Source organism: Piliocolobus tephrosceles, chromosome 15, assembly GCF_002776525.5.
Source record: "Piliocolobus tephrosceles isolate RC106 chromosome 15, ASM277652v3, whole genome shotgun sequence".
Taxonomy (NCBI): Eukaryota; Metazoa; Chordata; class Mammalia; order Primates; family Cercopithecidae; genus Piliocolobus; species Piliocolobus tephrosceles.
Window position 1 is genome coordinate 9,167,713 of NC_045448.1, and position 22,009 is coordinate 9,189,721.

Consider the following 22,009-nt stretch of genomic DNA (forward strand, 5'->3'; position numbering starts at 1 on the left):
TGAAAGGGGGGTCACACACACGGTCTGGCGCAGATGATCCGGTGAGCACCCACTAAGCGGCAGCTGTATACAGTGAGGGCAGTGGACGAACCAGTTTGAATGGGGCGCAGGCAGACAGCCCCAGGCTGAGCCCACCACACAGCAGACGCAAGTGGCGTGGCTCCGCATTTGAGCTCAAAGCGGACAGTTCAGCTGGGAACTCACAGGATTTAAGGGAACTGCTTCCTCAACTGCAAGGAATCTGGACACTGTCTTGAGTCGCTGTCCCTCGCAGAGCTCCCCCTAGTGTTCAAACTGCACGTCTTCAGCCTGCAGAGGCGCTGTGAGCTCTCAGGGTCAGGCAGCACTGCCTTCGTTTGGCAGGGCTAGGTTCACCGCTCTTTCCTGTGGCCTTGTTTGCCCTTAATGGATTAAAAGTGTCTGTGGGCTGGGTGCGGTGGCTCACCTCCATAATCCCAGCACTTTGGGAGGCCGAGGCAGGTGGAACACTTGAGATCAGGAGTTCGAGACCAGCCTGGCCAACATGGTTCTCTACTAAAAATACAAAAAATTAGCTGGGCGTGGTGGCAGGCACCTGTAATCCCAGCTACTCGGGAGGCTGAGGCAGGAGACTCATTTGATCCCTCAACAGGGAGGTTGCAGTGAGCCGAGATCACGCCACTGCACTACACAGCCTGGGTGACAGAGCCAGACTCCATCTCTGCCAGACTCCATCTCTAAATAAATAAATACATAAATGAATAAATAAAGTGTGGATCCAGAGTTCCCACCATCAGCCTCACGAGGGCCACAGCACCTGGGCTCTGGTGAGGAGAGTGCTCAGCTTGGCTGCATAGAGCACGTGAGGACCCGAACTTGCCCCCTCCCATCCACACACCCACTAGACCCACCTGCACACAGAGCCAGCCCTGCCAGCCAGCTCCCACAGTTGCCGACAACCCACCATCCGGACAGGGCGCCAGCCTGACCACAGGCTTAGCCATGTGGAAAATACCTGCTCATTTCCAAAACTGGAAAATAGCGGCATAAAGCAGAAAACAGAAGCTGCCCATAGCCACAGCAACCCCCTACCACTCCGCAAAAAGCCCACCGTTCATATTTTGGCTGTTTTTAGCCTTTTATTTGCCTACATCATTTACACTCTTGAGATCATACTTGGATATAATTTACCCAAGAGCGAACGTAAGTGGAGCGAATGAAGCCTTACACAAGCGCTTGACTCAGTGAAATGGGGCCAACTTATACCTTTGCCACTTTCAGTGACTTTGCAGCTCACAAACTTGTGACACTCGGCTTCATTCATTCATTCATTCATTCATTCATTCATTCATTCATTCAAAAAAGGCCAGTGGGGAGTAGCGGTCAGAGAGCTGACCTGTGTGCCTCCCAGGAACAGGTGGGGGTGGCCATCCCCGCCAGCGAACATCTGAGGCACGGCTGGGAAGAGCTCCTTACACAGGAGAGGCCTGCACTATCTGAAATGTGGTGAGGAAAAAAGGACAAAAATCGTTTGAATGTTTTGCCCAAGTAATTTCTTGTCGGAAGAGAGTCTTCTGAACCAATCGTGCTTCTTTTCACCAAATGCTCTATGTAATGCCCTTCAAAGTTTCCACCAACATTTGGAATTTTAATAGCAACCTACACTTTTTTCCGTTTCAGATTGGCCACATTGATGGAGATCCTGGTCGCAAAGGCGCATTCCCAGTGTCATTTGTGCACTTTATCGCTGACTGAATTGCTACTGAACAAAAGCATTAACAGTTAACGTTCCTGTTTTGTTGTTGGTACCAAAACTCTTGCCAGATAACCAGTTTCATGAACTGTTTGTACGGTAGCCCATGTTCTCTAATGCCACTGCTCTGTTTTAAAAACTGAGGCAGTTTTTACATATCAGTAATTGTTTTTATAATTTGTGGTTTTCACGAAACATTGCTATGCATTTATTAGGAAAAACTGAATTTCCCAACAGGTGAACTGAAAAGTTATTTTAACTATTATACATAGTCAAGATCCTGCCTCTACGGAATTCGCTAAACCTAAAAATGTTTGCATTGAGTGTATTGGAAATAAACTCTTCCTTGGCCCAATTCTGGAGTGGTGACCTTTAGCACAATTATTATTTTAGATGGCCAGTCAACTGCTGCTTCAGAAGTCCATAGCCCAGCTCTGGACTTTCTCGATAAAATGCCATCAGTTCACCTTTAAAGACACGTATTACTTTGAAATCCACCCAGTGTTTAAAAAACAACTTGGAAATTGACACATTAGCATTGTACTTTCTAGCCCTAATTTGTGAGGTTGCAGCTATCACTATATTCTGCATGTGTGTATAACCTGTTGTGAACAATCATACTTAACAAAATTACTGATGGTTTATGACAACGTAGGGTAACTACAGTTCATTCCGTTCCAGGTTATATAAAACTGCATTTCCTGAATTTGGTTAAAAACTAAAGATGATGGATTGCAAAACAGTTCTTTTAAATTAGTTTATATGCTTTAGATGTTTCAGAATTTGCCTTCTTGAACTTGCTGAATCACACAGAAAGCAACTGTACACAGTAGAATTCTGTGGCGCAGACCATGCTGTGTTAACCCATCACTTGCTGTTTCCTGCTGAGTGCACCACTGCCTTCCCTTCTAGCCCATGAGAATGTTTACTCAGTTTAGTGTCTTGTATTTATATAATACTCCAACAGGAATGGTAGTCACACTGTCTTGAAATCAAATCTGTCCATCTGTTTATAATCAAGAACATATCAGAAATACATAGGTCCCAGATAATAAAATACTCCCAAACATCCCAGTTTTTACTATTTAAGGCCATCATATCATTCTTAAGCTACTTGGGGTGGTAGTAGGGGGGATTAGGTTGTATATTATGAAACCAAAACTCATTAGTTTAATGAACTTGACTGTCGTACCTCTATTTAGTAATTGTGAGGGTAAGATTCATAGTAGGAATATTGGACATTTTGGCTGAGAATAAAGAGGCCTGTGATGCCCACTTGGACTTTTAACACAAGTAAAGGAGTAAATTGAGTGTAGGCTTGGAAAGTGGGGCAGCAGTGCTGTTGCTGCATTTGTTGTGATGGTACATTTGATTGAAGCAGCTTGTCTTTATTATGCAAGACTCTACGTGTAGAGTTTTTTTTGTTTTTTGTTTTTTTTGGCATTGTATTTTTTTTGTTGTTGTAAAGGAAGACAGAACAAACTGGAATGTTTTATGATGTATAGCAATGGCTTTTTGCCTTTCAAAGTTCTGGGTAAAAATGTGTTAGATCTGTAGTTTTTTGTTTTTTTTTTTTAAAGCACTACATCTGTTTTCACTAATTGTTAATTTCTGTTGTTTGAACCCTTCATTTAATTTTCTCATAGATTTATGTAAACAGATGTATTTTGCACCGTGCACTTATGTCTATTTTAACAATCCTCCTCCATCTGTATTTTATAGTCAGCCTTTGACCACCTGGTGCCAGCTATATAAGGAATAAAGTTGATGGATATCAACATTAGAACTCCAGTCCCAAACTAATCTATCAGGTTCACTGGTACATAAATATCTAGGAAATATTTTTCCAGTCTACAATCTGGTGCTATTGTGCAGTAACTAATAGTACTCTTAACAGAGGAGAAATTATATTAACGTCCCTGCTAATATCCTTAGTTATTTGCTCTTTGCAAATTAAAAAAAGCAACTGAGAGAAAGAAAAACATTGTAGATATCTATTTATATTTAAAGTTTATGTTTCACATACTGCAGCTGCAGGATTCTGGCATTTTGCATGCCATTCTCCATCAGATCTGGGATGATGGCTCAGAATATGTACACAGACTAAGAGTTACTGTGTGATCTGTTAAGGGGTGGATAACATAATATGCAGCTTAGGATGCTATTTTGAGATGTATGATATTCAGTTCATTCACCTGATTACTTTGGTTGCAGCACAACTGTATATATTGTATAACCAAAATTGATTATTTTCATTGTCCTTAATGCAGTGATTTATAACTAGAGCATGTTTAATAAGTTTGCTCTTCTTGTTAACTAGTCATTTGACTGGAAAAAAATAAAATAATTTTAAATGGACATGGTTTTATTTTTAATGTTTTTAATCTTTCAAGTTTTATATATTGACAGTCCTTTAAAAAAGTACACTATCATACTGTGCATGCGATCCTTTATCTACTACTCTTAGCACGAGCGGGAATCCTTTAAGGTTCTCTTAACTCTAAGAATTGTGGTTTGCCAGCATGTTATCTTGACCAGACACTTGTGAAAATCTACTTTGTGTGTCTCAAGTTGGCAATGTCACTGTTCCAAACCAGCATGAATCCTGGTCTCCTGTCCACACCTCTGCCGGAGAGAGGTCCATGCCAGTGATCCCACGTCACTGGGAAGCCACTACTGAACACATGTCATCAGTCTTCCTCAGGCAGGCCTCCAGTGTTTGTCACTGAATGGACCTCTGGGACACCTAGGCTTCTGTGACACTTAGGTTAAGCTTATTTGAACTTTGAAAAAGACAAATGAAGTTTTTTTATCCCAGAAAGTAGATGACTTCATTGAGAGTTAACTCACTGTAATATGACACATTTTAATAAACAAATGATCAGCATTTTACACAATCCATTTTCTTCAGAAAACCTAGAACAAGGGATCATTTCATTATTTGCATAACACCTCAGCACTGCAGATTGAAAACAGCTGAACTTTCAGATGACGTTGACTTCTTGATTGCAGGATTCAGGGTTTCTCAGATGTTAATACAGAGTCAAAAGCAGTGGATAAAACCTTGCAAATGGCTTGTGCTTGTTCCTACATTACGTGAAAAGACAGAGTAAGAGCAACATTCGCTGATCTCTTCATCAACTTAATTTGGCTAGCAGAGGCACACACCTAACCCTCTTAAGACCTCTCCTAAGGAAGCCGACAACACATGCCTGCCCAGGTCAGGGGAACCCACACCATGAGCTTCCCTGCACGTGGGCTCTTTGCCCTCCTTCAGAGAGGAGCAAACAGCGACTGCAGCTTGAGAAGGCTGATCACGCAGTCTAGGAGGGCAACAGCTTTTGAAAATGGAGGGAGCCTTTGGCCCCTGGAGGATACACTTTTCCTCAGCTGCTTTGTTTACCTTCTAAATCCAGGCACGAGTGAGTGCTGCCACTGGCCCTAACAGAAATGGTTCACAAACCTGCACTGTCTTGCCAGCTGGCTGACCTCCAGCCTAATATTCATTCCCTATCCCCAGGCCAGATATTCCATATATAATGGATTGTATTTCTTCAACCTTCAAAAACAATAGTAGTCCCTGGGTTTTGCGACGATGAGTAAGCAGCTAACCAGAGTAACAAGTCTCACCAGGCTGTTGCACTGATAAACCCACAGGCTGCATTCTTCATTGCTTGCATCTGTGGTCTTCAGAGCCAGTAAGCTTTTTCCTGCCCCGAGACCATCGTCGTAACACACCATCCGGATTATTAAGTAGAGAGCGTGCCTGTGCAAAACATCCTGCAGAAGTCAGGAAAGATTTGGAGAGATCAGGACTCTCACTTGTTTGTCAGTCCTAATGACACACCCTCCCAGGCAGAGTGAGGCTTGAAACAGCATATCCACAGGTTTCTCACCCCAAGGGATGTTCCTGTATGCTCAGTCTCGGGCAATTTGCCTTCAGGATCATGCCTTTCTAAATCCCAGCAAGACAGGAGTGGAGTAATCTAAACTGACTATCCCAGTGTCCGTGCCCCCCTTCCAAGCTGACAGCTGCTCTTAATGGATGAGGGGCCCTTAGTTGAAAATGCATCCGGAGGCATCTGTGTGAGTTTGGGGGTCGGGGACGGGTTGCATGGACCCTTCCAACACAGGAGAGAAAAGGAGGCCCCTATTCACCCTAAGAAATTGGTCACGTTTAAGACCAACTGCCAGGAAGGTTTACCAACCAATCACTGCCAACAGGAGTGGACCTAATTAGAAGGGGGCTCTTAATGGCCTGAATTCCCTGTTATCTAAAACATAATTTTCTTCATAAATTATATTACTTACATATTGATCTGATGTTGATACTTTTATGCCATACTTGGAAACTCCCATAATAAATTCTTCCTCTGGAGGAACAAAAGGCAACTTTCCGTCTTGCTTTAAAGTAAAAATAAATTATATGACAAAGATTAAAATTACATTACAGTCTTATTTCTGACTAGTCGAGTATCTGGCCATCACAAGCCCAAACCCTTTAAAGAACGTGGGGCACAGAGCCAGGCAAGAGTTTCTCTCCACAGAGGCCGAAGAAACATTTCCCCCCATTTAAAAAAAGTTTATGTTTATTGCTGAGACAGGCTGTAGTGCAGTGGCATGATCTCAGCTCGGTGCAACCTCTGCCTCCTGGGTTCAAGTGAGCACATCTGGCTAATTTTTGTATTTTTAGTACAGATGGATTGTATTTCATCATGTTGGCCAGGCTGGTCGTGAACTCCTGACCTCAAGTGATCCACCCACCACGGCCGCCTAAAATGCTAGGATTACAGGCGTGAGCCACCGTGTGGGCCATTTATTTATTTTTAAATAGAGATGGTATTGCCTTAGGCTGGTCTTGAACTCTTCTTGGCCTCAGGTAACTCTCCCAAGTTGGCCTCCCAAAGTGCTGGCATTACAGGCATAAGCCACTGTGCCCAGCCCCATTTTTACAGCCCACTACTCTGAGCAAAATTCACATCCATCCCTTTCGTGCATATTGTCTATCTTGGTGTTAATCCTAATTACAAACTGAGCTGCCTCTCACAGATCCTGCTGAGGTTAAAATATCTACATTAGAAAAATTAAGGTCTTCACTTCCATAGCGCAGACCAGTGTTAGCACGTGGGATGATCAGGAAGCAGAGCCCACATACCCTGCCCAGATGGGAAGGCGTGTCTGGTGATCCCAGGCCTCAGGGCTTCTGGCTGGCAAGTGCTGCTGCTGAGCAGTTACTCCACTCACAAAAACATGAATCGGAGTTTTGAGCTACTCGGAAACAGCAGATAATCCCTGACGGCTTCCCTATTGGTTGATCCAGTCTCAGCTCCCAGACCAGAATACCACCTACTTCGTCTTCCTTAACGTAAGACACTGTTGGCAACCTATGGATGTTCCATACTGTACATGGTTTTGAGGAACCACTTGCTCACATTAAAGAAATCATAGTAAGTTCATCCACAATGTTCCAGTACCCTCTTCCCAACTGCTTCCCACAGTAAGTAGGTTTAAAGCAACTCCAAGAATCACGGTACGGGATAACAGTCATGCTACTGTCAATACTGGAATTTTAGCAAGCAAAAATTCTATGGTGATATGAGAAACTGAGCAGTCCTTATAGGAATGAAAATAATGCTGGTGTATTTTTGAGAGGAAAATAATTGATCTTTCAGTACAACACTCAGACTGGTTGTTGCTTTTATGGTAAGACCACACTGAACGTCGCGGCTTGTTCTTGGAAACTACAACTTTAAGCGAAACCATGCACATAACAAAACCATTTTTTTTTCTCTTCAACATCATAAAACATTGTAACAAAATGACCTTGAAAAATGAGATTCCGGAGGAACTAATCTAGATGGTTTTCCAAGAACCAATCAACGAGGTTACCCGAGGACTTAATGTAGTTTGTTGGAATGACTTTACATTTCCAACTAAATGCTGGATAGTAATTACACTCGTCCAGACTACCCTGAGTTCTTTTTCTCTTGAGACGGAGTTTCGCTCTTGTCACCCAGGCTGGAGTGCAGTGGCGCGATCTCGGCTCACTGCAACCTCCGCCTCCCAGGTTCAAGCTATGCTCCTGCCTCAGTCTCCCGAGTAGCTGGGATTACAGGCACCCGCCACCATGCCCAGCTAATTTTTTTTGTACTTTTAGTAGAGATGGAGTTTCACCGTGTTAGGCAGGATGATCTCGATCTTCTGACCTCGTGATCCGCCCACCTCAGCCTCCCAAAGTGCTGGAATTACAGAACTGGGCCACTGTGCCCAGCCCGAGTTCTCTCTTAAATGGCAATTTAGATTCACTGATGTTGTCCTTCAGACAGAAGTATCTTCCTTTACTTTCATAAAGATAGGAAACTTCATTTCAGATTTTTTGAGACAGTCTCACTGTTCTGTCACCCAGGCTGGAGTGCAGTGATAGAATGATGGCTCACTGCAACCCTGACCTCCTGAGCTCAAGGAATCCCCCTGCCTTGGCCTTCTGAGCATCTGGGACTACCAGTGCATAACACCACGCTCAGCTGAATTTTTTAGATGTTTTCTAGAGACAGGGGTCTTGCCCAGGCGGGTGTTTTGTTTTGTTTGAGACAGTCTCACTGTGTCACCCAGGGCTAGAGTGCAGTGGCACAATCTTGGCTCACTGCAGCCTCTGCCTCCTGAGTTCAAGCAAGCAGTTCAACCTCAGCCTCCCGAGTAGCTGGGATTACAGGCGTGCACCACCACACCCAGCTAATTTTTGCATTTTTAGTAGAGATGGGGTTTTTGCCATATTGGCCAGGCTGGTCCTGAACTCTTGGCCTCAAGTGATCTGCCCGCCTTGGCCTCCCAAAGTGCTGGGATTACAGGCATGAGCCACTGTACTCAGCAATTAAATAATTTTTTTTTGTAGAAACGAGGTCTCACTGTGTTGCCCAGGCTGGTTTTGAACTCCTGGGTTCAGGTGATCTCCCCACTTTGCCTCCCAAAATGCTGGGATTACAGGCGTGAGCCACCACACCCTACCAGGTTGTATTTCATATTCTCATTCTCCATGATTTAAGAGATTACACATTCTTCAGATTAACACTCTCTGAAGTTAAGGAATCTTTTTACTGCAGTAATATCCCTCTTTTAATGCACACACAAAAATGTAATTTTGTTTTCTAGAATCTCCAGAAACAATTTACTTTCTTTTTTTCTCTCATTACCAAATTCACTAAGTCTTTTGGCTCATGTACTTCCACCACTGGCAAGGGTACAGATTTTATAAAATTTCATGCTTATATAGTTTATACCTTATACTTTTGATTTAATTTTCCTTCATGATGATTATTTTTTATCGTCTTGATTTTATCTTTTTGAAACCCACTCATCTCAATTCTTGTTGGAAACCTTGCATGAATAAACAGGTATGTTAGGTCAACATCATTATGAATTAGATTATTCAGAGACAGAACTGGTCTGATGGTGGTGCGGTAAGGTTTTGCCAGATTATTTTAAAAGAAGAACCTAAGGAATATAACCAGTCACCACAATCAGCCCCTCATTTAAATAGGATTGATCAGCCCCATAAAGAAAGTATTAATAGGCCAGGCACAGTGGCTCAGGCCTGTAATCCCAGCACTTTCGGAGGCGGAGGCAGGTGGATCACGTGAGGTCAGGGGTTCACAACCAGCTTGGGCAACACAGTGAAACCCGGTCTGTACTAAAATACAAAAAATTAGCCGGGTGTGGCAGCACGCGCCTGTAGTCCCAGCTACTCAGGAAGCTGAGGCAGGAGAATCGCTCGAACCCGGGAGGTGGAGGTTGCAGTGGGGCGAGATCACGCCACTGCACTCCAGCCTGGGTGACAGAGCAAGACTGTCTCAGAAAAAAAAAAGTATTGGCCAGGCGTGGTGGCTCACACCTGTAATCCCAGCACTTCGGGAGGCCGAGGCGGGTGAATCACAAGGGCAGGAGTTCAAGACGAGCCTGACCAGTATGGTGAAACCCCGTCTCTGCTAAAAATACAAAAAATCAGCCAGGCATGGTGGCCAAAAAATCACCCAGCTACTCGGGTGGCTGAGGTGGGAGAATCTCTCGAACCTGGGAGGTGGAGGTTGCAATGAGCTGAGATCGCACCACTGCACTTCAGCCTGGGCAACAGAGCGAGACTCCATCTCAAAAAAAATAAATAAATAAAATAAAAAGTACTGTGGGCCGGCCGCAATGGCTCACGCCTATAATCCCAGCGCTTTGGGAAGCCGACGTGGGCAGATCACCTGAGGTCGGGAGTTCAAGACCAGCCTGGCCAACATGGAGAAACCCTGTCTCTACTAAAAATACAAAATTAGCTGGGCATGGTGACGGGCACCTGTAATCCCAACTACTCGGGAGGCTGAGGCAGAAGAATTGCTTGAACCTGGGAGGCGGAGATTGCAGTGAGCCAAGATCACGCCATTGCACTCCAGCCTGGGCAACAAAAGCAAAACTCCGTCTTAAAAAAAAAAAAGTACCATGTTGGAAGGAAGGAACAGCGCCCGTGTTCCTACGCAGCTCAGCGCTCACGCACATGTGCAGTGGTGATGCAGGGGCTTCCAGTCCAGAGCAAGTGGAGCGGCACCCAGCGGACCCGAGGAGTGAGCCTCTTGCCCCAAAGCCATGAGCTGGCTCCCCAGACTCTCATAACCAGAAAGTTATGAAATTTTTTTTTTTTTTTTACCTGGGCAACGTCTATATAATTTATCAGGTCTAATGGCCCTTCAAGGCCTTTTCCCTCAGAGAGTTTCAGTTTCTCAATGGCACCAACATATTTTATTCGAAATTCTGCGCAGGTATCTGAATTATTGTTGCTTTGTCCTAAAGATGAAAGAAAAGTGGTAAGACTTCAGAAGAAATATCTGCATTACAGGGTATCCTCAGTCCCTTCCCAAATAAAAACCAGTCATTAGAACACAACCACTAATTACCAATTTTATAATGCAAAATATTTGTATGTAATGGGGAAGAACTTAAAATTTCACTAACCCTTTCCTCTATGACTCATGGTATACTAAATATAATATACAAAGGTCTCAGTAATAGGAATAAATATTAACTTTCCCTTCAAAACAAACAGTAAAGGTTACTACCTAATGATTACCTTTATGATGCATGATATTTATTTTTGGTTCTTTGTCCCTCTTCACCATTTTTTCTCCCCTGTAGAGAAAGGGTCTCACTACATTGCCCAGGCTGGTCTTAAACTCCTGGGCTCAAGCGATCCTCCCACCTTGGCCTCCCAAAGTGCTGGAATGACAGGCATGATCCACCGTGCCTGGCCTACCATGTTAGCTTTCTTTCCTCATTCAGGCAGCCTACTCTCCCTCTACCATTCCATCAGAAAAGACCACACGGTTTTCTTTTGAATGTCGATGGAATAATGCCAGGCAGGAAGCCTCCTAACCTAACAGCAACTGTTGAAGAGTTGTGTGTGTGCCACAAATTCTAGCCAATACAAAAACTACTACAAACCACTTCTAATCTCAACCATATTAAGGAGATACTATATGATTATTTTCAGGTTATGTAATAAAAAGACGCCCACAACTTTAATAATTTTAAAGGCATCTGGTAGCAAAGACAATGGACTTAATGCTCCAACATTCTCTGTTACAGATTCACTAGGACAATTCCTGACAGAGGAAGAGGAATTTGGACAAGAAAATGAACATATTTTCAGTTAGCCGCCAGCTACTTAGGGAGCTTGGGTTAGAAGTCACCTCTTGATTTCTTTTCTTTTTTTTTTTTTTTTTTGAGATGGAGTCTCGCTCTGTCGCCCAGGCTGGAGTGCGGTGGCGTGATTTGCAGCTCACTGCAACCTCCACCTCTGGGTTCAAGCGATTCTCCTGCCTCAGCCTCCCGAGTAGCTGGGATTACAAGCATGCGCCACCACGCCCAGCTGATTTTTTGTATTTTTAGTAGAGACGGGGTTTCACCATGTTGGCCAGGCTAGTCTCAAACTCCTGACCTCAGGTGATCCACCTGCCTTGGCCTCCCAAAGTGCTGGGATTATAGGCGTGAGCCAACACACCCAGCCTGTTTCTAAGGATCTACTAATTTTGGGCAGCTACATAAATATCTACAAGGGTCTGGGCCAGATCCTCCCCTTAATTACTTGTGTTGGTGGTAGTCATGAGCTGGTGAATCTCTGGGTTCCTTGGGGTAAATGAATGACTCCTTAGCCCTTTAATCACCAAGATATTTGCCCTATTCCCCATAGACAACATAAGTCCAATGGAACTCACCTTCTGCCACCCCATTTCTTTTCATTTTTGTGGGTACACAGTAGGTGTATGTATTTATTGCCACCTCATTTCTTTAAAAACTATTTTGAAACTTCCAGTTTGCCCATGTGCCTGTGCCAATCTCCAAAGGCTATGTGGTTCCCCAGTCACACCACACCCTCAGCCCATGTCCCACCAAATCTGGGTCCACTTCTAAACTCTTGTCAAAAATGGCAAAGGAGAGGAAGAAAGCCACAAACACTGAAGAACTCGTGCTAGCCCAGTAACACCACAAGAACATCAATGAAAAGCACAGACAATCAATGACCCAACCCTTTTCTGTACCTGAGCTTTTGGTGGAATCTGTGTCGAGGCTGGCCACCGTGCTGGACCGTGACAGACCCCCAAGGCTAGAATCTACAGACTGAGAAACAGAAAAACAAGTAAGAAACCTCCACGGAAGCAGCCCTGTCTTCTCTGAAGTCCTCTAACCCATTCAAAGTATTTATTAGAGTTGAGCTGACATATACGAAATCACGCCAATTATTCAGGCATATCGACTGTGACAGATTTTTCTTAAGACAAATTCTGTAACAAACTTCAAAAAAAAAAAAAAAATCACATAATCCCAACTGTTCGTTCGTCCCATGACGTAATATTGGATAAACGTGGTGGCAATATTCTTAGTCTAAATCGAAGCCATTACCACCACCTCCTTACAAGATGCCTTCTAAGAATATTCTCGTGAACATCTCGCCTTGCTTTCACATTAGTTCCGCTGAACCCAAAACAAACCCTGTGCAGAAAGCCAGGCAAGGACCATGATCCCTGCTTAATCAATGAGGAAGGAGACTGAGACGTTTAGTGACTTATCCAAGGTAACATCTAGTAAATGGCTCCAAATCTCAAACCTAGGTCTCTTAATTCTAGGTTTTGGTCCAGTGCTTCTGCAATTATTCCAACTCGTGTCTGGCCTGCAGCAGGAATTCAGGGGCTAACTGGCAGAGAAGAGTAGACTATCATGTGAACTGCCAGAAAAAAACAACAAAACTGTTGAGCAAAATAGAATCATATGTAAAGGGAGTTTGTTCCTCAGAGCTATACTCCCAATTTCTTTAGAAATAATATTCTGTGGCCAGGCGTGGTGGCTGACACCTGTAATCCCAGTACTCTGGGAGGCTGAGGTGGGTGGATCACCTGAGGACAGGAGTTCGAAACCAGCCTGGCCAACGTGGTGAAACCCTGTCTCTACTAAAAAAAAAAATACAGCTGGGCGTGGTGGCTCACACCTATAATCACAGCACTTTGGGAGGCTGAGGCGTGTGGATCACCTGAGCTCAGGAGTTCCAGACCAGCCTGGCCCACATGGTAAAACCCCGTCTCTAACCAAAAATACAAAAATTACCTGGGTATGGTGGCGGGCGCTTATAATCCTAGCTACTCAGAGACTGAGGCAGGAGAATCGCTTGAACCTGGGAGTCGGAGGTTTCAGTGAGCTGAGATCGCGCCACTGCACTCCAGCCTGGGCAACAAGAGCGAAACTCCGTCTCAAAACAAACAACAACAACAAAACACAATCCAAAAATTAGCCAGGCGTGGTGGCACATGCCTACAGTCCCAGCTACTTGGCAGGCTGAGGCAGGAAAATTGTTTGAACCCGGAGGCAGAGGTTGCAGTGAGCCGAGATCATGCCACTGCACTCCAGCCTGGGCGACAGAGTGAGGCTCCGTCTCCAAAAATAAAAATAAAACAAGACACTGGGCCACACAGATGAGATTCCCCTGCGGAGTCCTCACGCTTAAGGCTGAGGAAGTGGCAGTGGGGAGGTTCTGTGTTGACCAGTTCCAGGAGTTCAAAAACTTCCAAGAACATGGTTCGTTTCCCCATTCTAAGGCTGCACAGGACTCCTACAATGTCAGGTTTCTGTGCTTCTGGTTACGACGCCACCCACCAGCTCCGCCGCGCCGAGATAGGCCAGCTTACCCTGCCCTGACTGGAAACTGAGTGGCAGTCATGTGTCTTTGTCTCATTCATGTGTGGCTGTTATTTAACAGCGCGGCACATGCGGGGCACGGGAGGCCCGGCAGGCACCCAGGACAAAAAGTCTAGGGAGGCATCTCCTGAGGGGGCCTTGTGCGACCCTGCGAGACGCCTCCTTCCATGCGGTGCCTCACCCTGGTCCTGGGACTGAGTGAACACACAGCTTTAAAATCAGAGCACCCACAAGGCTGGAACACCATGAAGAGGCTGTTCAGACCGGACTCGGGTCCAGCTTCCAGCCTGTGCCTGGGATGTCTGACTCCCTTCCTCATTTACACCCACTTGACCCGTATTCCTCATTCACGCCTACTTGGCCCGTATTCCTCATTCACGCCTACTTGACCCGTATTCCTCATCTACGCCTACTTGGCCCGTATTTCTCATTTACGCCTATTTGACCCATATATTTTAAGGTCTCATTCACTAACTGCTTTTTTCGGGAAGACTTCTGTGATGGTTAATTTTATGTATCAACTTCTCTGGGCTAAGTACCCGGATATTTGGTCAAATACAAGTCAAGACACTGCCGTGAAGGTGTTTCTTTAAATGAGATTAACGTCTACCCCAGCAGACACGGAGTACAGCAGAGGACCCTCCACAGTGTGGGTGGGCCTCATCCAAGCAGGTGAAGGCCTTAAAGGAAAGAGACTCAGGCTCCCGAGGAGGGGAGTCTGCCTCCAGCTGCCTCCAGGCCGCCTTTGGGCTCAAGCTGCCACTTCCACTCCCGGGGTCTCCAGCCCGCCCGCCCTGCAGATTGCGGACTTGCAGCCCCCACAGTCACATCAGCCAATTCTTCAAAATAAACCTTGAAAATACAACAAAATCTCTCTCTAGGATAGAAACACATCCTACTGGTTCTCTGGAGAACTCCAACTAATACAACTTCCTCCACAACTTGAGGCCTGTAATCTCCCCAGTCTCGGAATCCCTGAAGCAGCATTTGTCATGACCTCACACACCTTCGCGTTCTCTGAATTATTCATTGTCTCTGGGTATCAGTCATGTCTCAAACGGTATCTGGCATCCAGGCAGAAACACCTGGAGTGAATCACTTTTTCTGCCTCCCACAGCACCTGGTATCTCAAGGCTTTAAGCTTGGATGACTCTTTTCCGCATACTCCACAAGCCATTGTCATCCATCCACAGGGCCCATGAGTGTCCACCTGGAACTCTCTGCAGAACCTGAGGTCTTAGCACTTCCTTCACACCCCGTGCAAGCCCCCATCATCGCTCAGGTTCTGACCACATCCTCCCCAGCAGTCTCTCTGCTTCTGCCCTTGCCCTGCTCATAGTGGCCAAAGTGACCCCCAACAAAACTTATGGAAGATTCTGTCACTCCCTGGCCCCAGGCGCCCCCTGCTTTACTTCTCAGAGTAAAATCCCAGGTCTTCACAACACCTGCACCTGCCCCGCCCAGGCCACGCTGGTCTCCCTGCTGCCCCCCACACACATAGGCTCGCTCCTCCCATGGGCCTTTGCTCTCTCCTCTCCCTGAACCACGATCCTTCCAGATCTTATCATGGCCCCACTTCTCCTCTAGGCCCCTGCTCAAATGCCACCAAAAAAACAAGGCCTTTTCTCGGGAGGAGGAGCAGCAAAAAAAATAAATAAAATAAGACCATTTCTTTTCTTTTTTTGAGACAGAATCTTGCTCTGTCGCATAGGCTGGAGTCCAGTGGTGTGATCTTGGCTCACTGCAACCTTCGCCTCCTGGTTCAAGCAATTCTTCTGTCTTGGCCTCCTGAGTAGCTGGGACTACAGGTGTGTGCCACCACGTCCGGCTAATTTTTGTATTTTTAGTAGAGATGGGGTTTCACCATTTTGGCCAGGTTGGTCTCAAACTCCTGACCTCAGGTGATCTGCCCACCTTGGCCTCCTAAAGGCATGGGCCACTGTGCCTGGCCTGAAAATAAGACCTTTTCTACCAGACTGTTGAACACTGCCCCTCTCCCAATCTCCCACCCCACCCATTCCTGTAGTTTCTTCCTCCCGTGTTAGTTTCCACCATCTGAAACTCTCTATTTTACTTATTTATTCATTATTTTCTCCCCCATCTGAAACGGAAGCTCTGAGGCCAGGGATTTTTTCCCTCTCCCTAGCCGCTCTATTTCATGCCCCTTAAACAGAGTTTGGCATACAGCCGTGCTCAATAAATACTCGGTGAATGAATGAGTGTTCACATGCCATCGTCCAGGAGGTAGAAATAAAAATGCCATCCTTCTAAACATCAACAAAATTGGTGTCAAAATCCTAGAACAAATATAATGCCGCTATCTTTGTACTCTTATATTGAAAAATATGTCAGTCAAAAAGAAATCACTTTATTGTTTGAGACAAAAGTTGCCAGTTGAATAGCTCCTCAAAGGTTAATTCTGCATGAACCAAACCCATGCTTACCTTCCAACAGCATTCCAACTCTCTAGTATACAGGTATCTGCCAATCTCACTCTTAAGTCAAAATAATTATGCACACCACAAGCCCTAGAATTCAAGAGGTCCAGCCCCTTAATGCCTGCAATTTCTATCATTTAAAAATTTTTTAAATCAGTGCTTATTTCAACGAGACCATTCACAGGTCATGTCCCATCTAGTGTTAATGGATTTAAGAATTTCAGAAAACCTACCAAAACAGATAAAATGAAGCTAAGCATAGAATGCATCTGTAGCGCAAAAAGTAAATGTAAAAACACACCTAGTTTGAAGATTTCAGGAGGTCTGCCCATGGTCGGTATCCTCCATACAATATCAGCTAGAAGAAACAAAACTCTCCCTGCTTTATGATTCTGTTCCAAATTCCATTTCCCTACCTTGCTCTTAGTACTGATTTCGCTACTTTGGGAACTGCTACTACTGTGTCGTTTTTTGCCTTTGCGAAACATTTTTCACCACCATTTCTTGATCCAGAGAAGATCCCCTGAAAAAACAAATATTGGTGACAGTTACATCGGGAAAAGCAACTTTTTTTTTTTTTTTTTTTTTTAAGAGACAGAGTCTTGCTCTTACTCAGGCTGGAGTGCGGTGGCACAAACATGGCTCTCTGCGGTCTCAACCTCCTGGGATCAAGTGATCCTCCCACCTCAGCCTCCCTGAGTCGCTGGGACTACAGGCATGTGCCACTACACTCAGCTAATTTCATTTTTTGTAGAGACAGGATCTTGCCATGTTGGCCAGGCTGGTCTCAAACTCCTGCTCTCAGGTGATCCGCCCGCCTCGGCCTCCCAAAGTGCTGGGATTACAGGTGTGAGCCACCGTGCCCAGCCAGGAAAAGCAACTTCGATATTGGTTACAGCTACCTCAGGAAATGCAACATTAAATCACTTTATGCATAACAGAAATACAAATCATCAATTCTTTCCAGTTCCGTGGGTGTGTTCCTTTTCTATAACACATAAAACTTTTCCCTTGGATACTATTCCTTTTCATTCTTTCCTATTAAATTATGAAAAATTAACCCAATAAGCAAAAAAAGGCAGAAACCTTGTCCTAGAGGTGTGAAAAGCACTTTTCTCAAGTATCAGACATGTCGCCTAGTTCTCAAAATTTCAAGGGCCTTACTTCTCTTCAATTGATTCAAGATTTTAGCAAAACATGCTGTGACACATTGGATTTTCAGCCGAGAGACTGAGATTCAGTAAGCCTCTCAGCTTCGCATTCTATACTTGGTAGGGTTAAGATACACACACCTCTCAGAAATGTGCATCTTTCTGGAAGTTTTGAAATGCCTTTAAGTAACAGCTGACACAAAGACCTTCCTAGGCGCCAGTGCCTCACCCCTCTCTCTACTAAGGGCAGCTAAGGAGATGACCTTGCTTCGCAGAGTCTGTGTTACACATTTCTCTTTTTGAAATTAATAAATAATGCCTTGGAAACGTAAGATTCATCCTTGCCAATTGCCTAGGAGAGCACAGATTATACTTGGCACATTAACTAACCTATATGAAGCTGCACAGCTCACAGAACTCCCGGGACAGTTACACTGTCACAGCCTCATGATAACCTTGTGACATATTCATTTGCTCTACTGATGCTTTTTCAGGGCAAACCATGTGCCACGCACTCTGCAGGGCTCTAACCCTTCAGGGGCTCGCAGGGGGTGGGCTGTATCTGCCTTTTACAGATGAGGGAACTGTGACATCTTTCAAGAGGATTTATGAGTAAGATAACCTGACCAACTTTTACCAAAAACTGTATTCTCCAGAGGGAACAAGAAAACCTGCTTGCTATAGAATTGAACACTATTTGACAGTCTTCAAGGTCCCACATACAGCGGTCTGCACAGAGTTTCCTTTCATTCTGACCTAGGCGATGCTTTTCAGAGAAACAATGCACCTGATGAAGGAAAAAGAACGAGTGACTCAGGCAGCAGTCAACGAAAGCCCCTGCTGCAACCCAGAGATCCTCTGTATTTGGAGACCCCACTCTAAGCCCACTTACTAGGGGATGACATTAGGCCACTTGCCCAAGTCTGACCCCTGAGTCCAAGCTTTTTAATCCGCCTCATCATCAGATTTATTTCTATGTTTTTGCTGTGGGGTACCAGGAAAATCTGATTCATTTCTGGATAGTCAGTGAGCACCTACCAAATGCCAGGGATGCATCAGTGAACCAAAGGAAGCCCCTGACCTCGAGGAGCCTGTTCTCAGCGGGAGTAGACAGACCAACAAGAAAAACACACATCAAACGTGTTATTAAGAAACAACTGCTATAAGGAAAACTAAGAGAAGTTAAGGAGACACAGACTGAAGGAAGGAAGGGGTGGGTATTCCAGAAAAAGATGCTCTGGATCTTTTTCTGAATGAAGTGAGGGCAGCCATAAATAGCCTGGAGGCAATGCTGTGCAGGTGGAGACGGGGCCCAAGGGGAACAGTCAAGGCTTTCCGGGAACAGTCAAGGCTTTCCGGGAGCAGGAGGACAGCAATGGGCCCAGACAAAGTGCCCCGGAAGGCCAGGCAGGCCGTGATAACAGTGGACTTTAGTTTAAGAGGAAGACTCTAAAGGTTTTTTAGTTTATTTTTTGCTTATCTGCTGTGATCTTCCGGAATGGAGACTTTTAAAAAGCAGTTTAGCGACACAATTAGGGGTCTTCTGTTTTTTAAACAATGACCCTGGCTGCCAGGTAGGGAACTAACTCCATAGGATAAGAGTAAAAAGAGAGAGATGCCTTGAAGACGACTGTGGGTGATTGCTGCAAAGGAGAGCCTTACCAGCACAGGACACTAGTCAGTAAGAGACGGCAGGAGAGCCTTATTCCAAGGCCTGCACAAAACGAGGTTAATGTAGCAGCATAAAGTGCCATGTTAATGGCGCTGATGGGTTAAAATGTTGATGTATAACATATTTAAGCATCAGATACTTAAGTATATATAAATACAAATTTACATATAGGTAACAATTTTAAATATGATTTAAATTTTAAATCAAAACTTATTTTAAAAACAAAATATGATTCCACTGTTAGTGCAATCCTGAAGTGTCTCCTCAAATCTCTTGATATGAAAATCATGACACCACAATGCCTCAGCAACTCCTTAAGGCTTTCTTTTCAGCATCAACCCGGGGGCTTAGGAAAAAGTAGCATTTATTAAAGTCTTTGATATCTGCTGCAATTCTGATGCATGTTCTCAAGCAAATCATTCTTGCCTCAAAATTACTCATGCATCAAAACGATGCCAATGATCCTGACTGGCGACTGGATGCTCCGTAGGCTTGTCAAATGCAAAGATGTCTCAAGCTGAAACCATCATCCTCCCCTCCAGACCTGCTCCTCTCCTCTCCTCTCTCAGTTAGGAAATTCTGTTATTGCTGGGGGAAGCCAGGAAATCATGAATTCCTTGCTGTCCTTCAGGCCCTATATCCAATCTGGCACCAAGACCCACTGTATACCCACCTGAAGAGCTCTCTGAGCCAGCTCTCCACTAGGCCCCATGCCCAGGCCCCTAGACCATGGGCACAGACACTATTTTTTTAGAATCTGATCAATGGGATGGATACTCACCCTACAAAAATACACATCCATACAAAATTTGGCATGAATTTAAGGAATTCACAAACCCAAGGATATTTCGTGGATAAGGGACCTTGTCCTACTGGATTCCCTAACACTTTAAATCCACCCCACACTGCAGCCAAAACGATTAAAATGATTTCTTTCAAACATAAATCTAATGCCACTAGCCTGCTGAAAATCGTTCACTGGTTCTCCAAAGTCAGAGACCAAAGTCAACGTTCTTCAGCAGGACACGCCAGGTCCTCCAGGACGCAGCTCCTAACCACCTTTCCACTTCCATCCTCCACAACCCGGGCACAGTTAATTGATCTCAGCCAGGCAAAGCTGCTCCTGGTTCTCAGCGCGATGCTCCAGGCGCCCCTACTTTGCAGCGCCCGGGACACCCTTCACCTTTCAGGCACTTGGCTACTTCTTACCTTTCAAGGCCCCTTTCAGGCTGCAGGCCTTCCTAGGATCTCAAGGCTGGGCTCAGGGACCCACAGCTTGAGTGTACCCCTGATCACAGCGCCACGATCTGCTGTGGTCTCTGATCTCACTCTCCCAGGTGCACGCTGGTCAAAGGTGGAGCTCGGGGACTCCTCTCTGCACAGCCAGGGCGCCTGGCAGGGGACACGCTTACTGAAGCCGAGAACTTTCTGGGGTGTCTGTGACACCTCAACAGCAATTCCCAAGTACCAAACGCCTACCACGTGCCATGCACGGTGCTAGGTGCACAGATCCCTCTCACCCTCACTGACCAGCAAGCCTGAAAGATAACAGCCCCTTTCAAACGAGGATGCCAAAGCGCCCGAAGAGTCAGTGACCTGGATGGGGCCAAGCTCAGGGCCTAGGGAGAGCCGCCTCCAAAGTTCCTCCCAGACGCCAGCCTGCTTAGCACCTGTCTGTCACCGTGATGGAGCACCTTCCACGCGCTGGGTGCGGAGGATGTGACAGCGAAGGGGACAACCCCGACCCTGAGAGGCGGGAGGCGGCCGAAACGGCGCAGAGGAAGAGGCAGGGAAACGGCCCGCGCTGCCCGCCTTGCCTCCCCTCCGGGCTGGCAACGGCTCCGGAAGCTGCAGTCCACGACGCCCACGCCCGACCCGCAGTTCCAGGCTCCTCCACCCGCGCCCCGGGAGCGCGGACCCGCAGAGAAACAAGCCCGAGCGCAGGCATCCCTCCCCTGCCCTCCCTGCGGCCCCACCCATCCTTCCCGGCTGTCCGCGCCGCTCTCGGGGCCGTGTTCCCGTCAGGCCTCCGCGAGCTCGGCCCCGAGTGGGACGAGGGCTGGGCGCTCACCTCGCAGCCGCGGGCCCATCCCCGGGTTGCGGGTTTCGGGGTCCGCGTGGGAGCGCCGCGGCCTTCGGCACCCAGGCAGCTACTCCTGTTCCCGCTCCAGCGCCGGCTTTTCCAACGCTACTGCCCACGTCCGCCGGGCCCCGCCTCCGAGACTAAGCGCAGGCGCAGTCCTCACATCCCGCCCCCGGTTCCAGGACCCCGAGTGGTGGGAAGCTTCGCAAGCGGCGTCCCCCAACCGGAAGTCGAGGGGAGGAGTCTAGTGCCGCGGGCTCCGGAGTGGCGGAAGTTGTGCTCTTGGTAGATGGGGTTCTTCCTTCTTTATTTACCTTCCGATTTAGGAAGACCCCGGCGACCTGTTCCCCGCCCCCGCTTCGCCCTCACACTTTCGGGATGTCTGCGATTCCTGCTGAGGAGAGCGACCAGCTGCTGATCCGACCCCTGTAAGGGACCGGCGAGAGAGGGAATGAGGCCACGGGCTGTGAGGGGTGCGAGGGATAACCGGAGACTTTGGCCTCCTCCGTCGCCCGCGCTCCCACCTACTCCGGCAGCCTGCCTTTGGTCCGCGCTTGCGGGCCAGGCTTCTCAGGCTCGAGGGGTTGGAGGACCACGGATTGGAAGGGGCCTGCTAGAGTGAACGGGATTTTGCTTTTTTATCAGTTTCAGGGGAGGGTATGTTGGAGTCGGAAAAAAAAAATTTTCCGGGGCCACCGGGCGCTTTTCGTACAC

General features: G+C 46.4%; 3 protein-coding genes across 6 annotated transcripts in view; 2 read left to right on the forward strand and 1 right to left on the reverse strand.

Moving 5' to 3' along the window:
• ASAP2 (ArfGAP with SH3 domain, ankyrin repeat and PH domain 2) overlaps positions 1 to 4,090 on the forward strand; it is a 199,863-nt gene extending 195,773 nt beyond the window's left edge. For both annotated transcript variants that reach the window (XM_023199047.1, XM_023199055.1), the window contains one exon: positions 1,660 to 4,090. In XM_023199047.1, coding sequence (XP_023054815.1) covers positions 1,660 to 1,734 — 75 coding nt within the window. In that variant the 3' untranslated portion in view covers positions 1,735 to 4,090. The remainder of the gene's footprint in view (positions 1 to 1,659) is intronic.
• Positions 4,091 to 4,095: 5 nt separating this feature from the next.
• On the reverse strand, positions 4,096 to 21,521 carry ITGB1BP1 (integrin subunit beta 1 binding protein 1). Of its 3 annotated transcripts, XM_023199085.3 has the most exons (8): positions 21,284 to 21,521; positions 20,422 to 20,604; positions 16,806 to 16,912; positions 12,304 to 12,382; positions 10,416 to 10,552; positions 6,044 to 6,136; positions 5,363 to 5,512; positions 4,096 to 4,819 (listed from the first exon to the last, which is right to left on the reverse strand). In XM_023199085.3, exons 3-8 carry the CDS (start codon positions 16,875 to 16,877, stop codon positions 4,748 to 4,750), a joined length of 603 nt encoding a protein of 200 aa, XP_023054853.1. In that variant the 5' UTR covers positions 16,878 to 16,912; positions 20,422 to 20,604; positions 21,284 to 21,521; the 3' UTR covers positions 4,096 to 4,747. The 3 variants fall into 3 exon arrangements, with proteins under 3 accessions (XP_023054853.1, XP_023054849.1, XP_023054859.1); XM_023199081.2 differs by lacking the exon at positions 20,422 to 20,604 and having other exon boundaries at positions 21,284 to 21,519; XM_023199091.2 differs by lacking the exons at positions 20,422 to 20,604; positions 21,284 to 21,521 and having other exon boundaries at positions 16,806 to 16,914.
• Positions 21,453 to 22,009, forward strand: part of CPSF3 (cleavage and polyadenylation specific factor 3) — a 52,066-nt gene continuing 51,509 nt past the window's right edge. Inside the window, exon 1 of the mRNA XM_023199065.2 lies at positions 21,453 to 21,723. Within this exon, the coding sequence (XP_023054833.1) occupies positions 21,674 to 21,723 (50 nt within the window). The 5' untranslated portion in view covers positions 21,453 to 21,673. The remainder of the gene's footprint in view (positions 21,724 to 22,009) is intronic.

What these genes read in the sequence shown, in the direction of transcription:
- ITGB1BP1 (XM_023199085.3), bottom strand. Translation starts at nt 16,877, where the DNA reads ATGTTTCGCAAAGGCAAAAAACGACACAGTAGTAGCAGTTCCCAAAGT. An exon ending in ATTATATAGACGTTGCCCAG is followed by an intron (nt 6,137 to 10,415) that starts GTAAAAAAAAAA and finishes TTTACTTTAAAG; the next exon opens with CAAGACGGAAAGTTGCCTTT. An exon ending in TATCAACATCAGATCAATAT is followed by an intron (nt 5,513 to 6,043) that starts GTAAGTAATATA and finishes TGACTTCTGCAG; the next exon opens with GATGTTTTGCACAGGCACGC.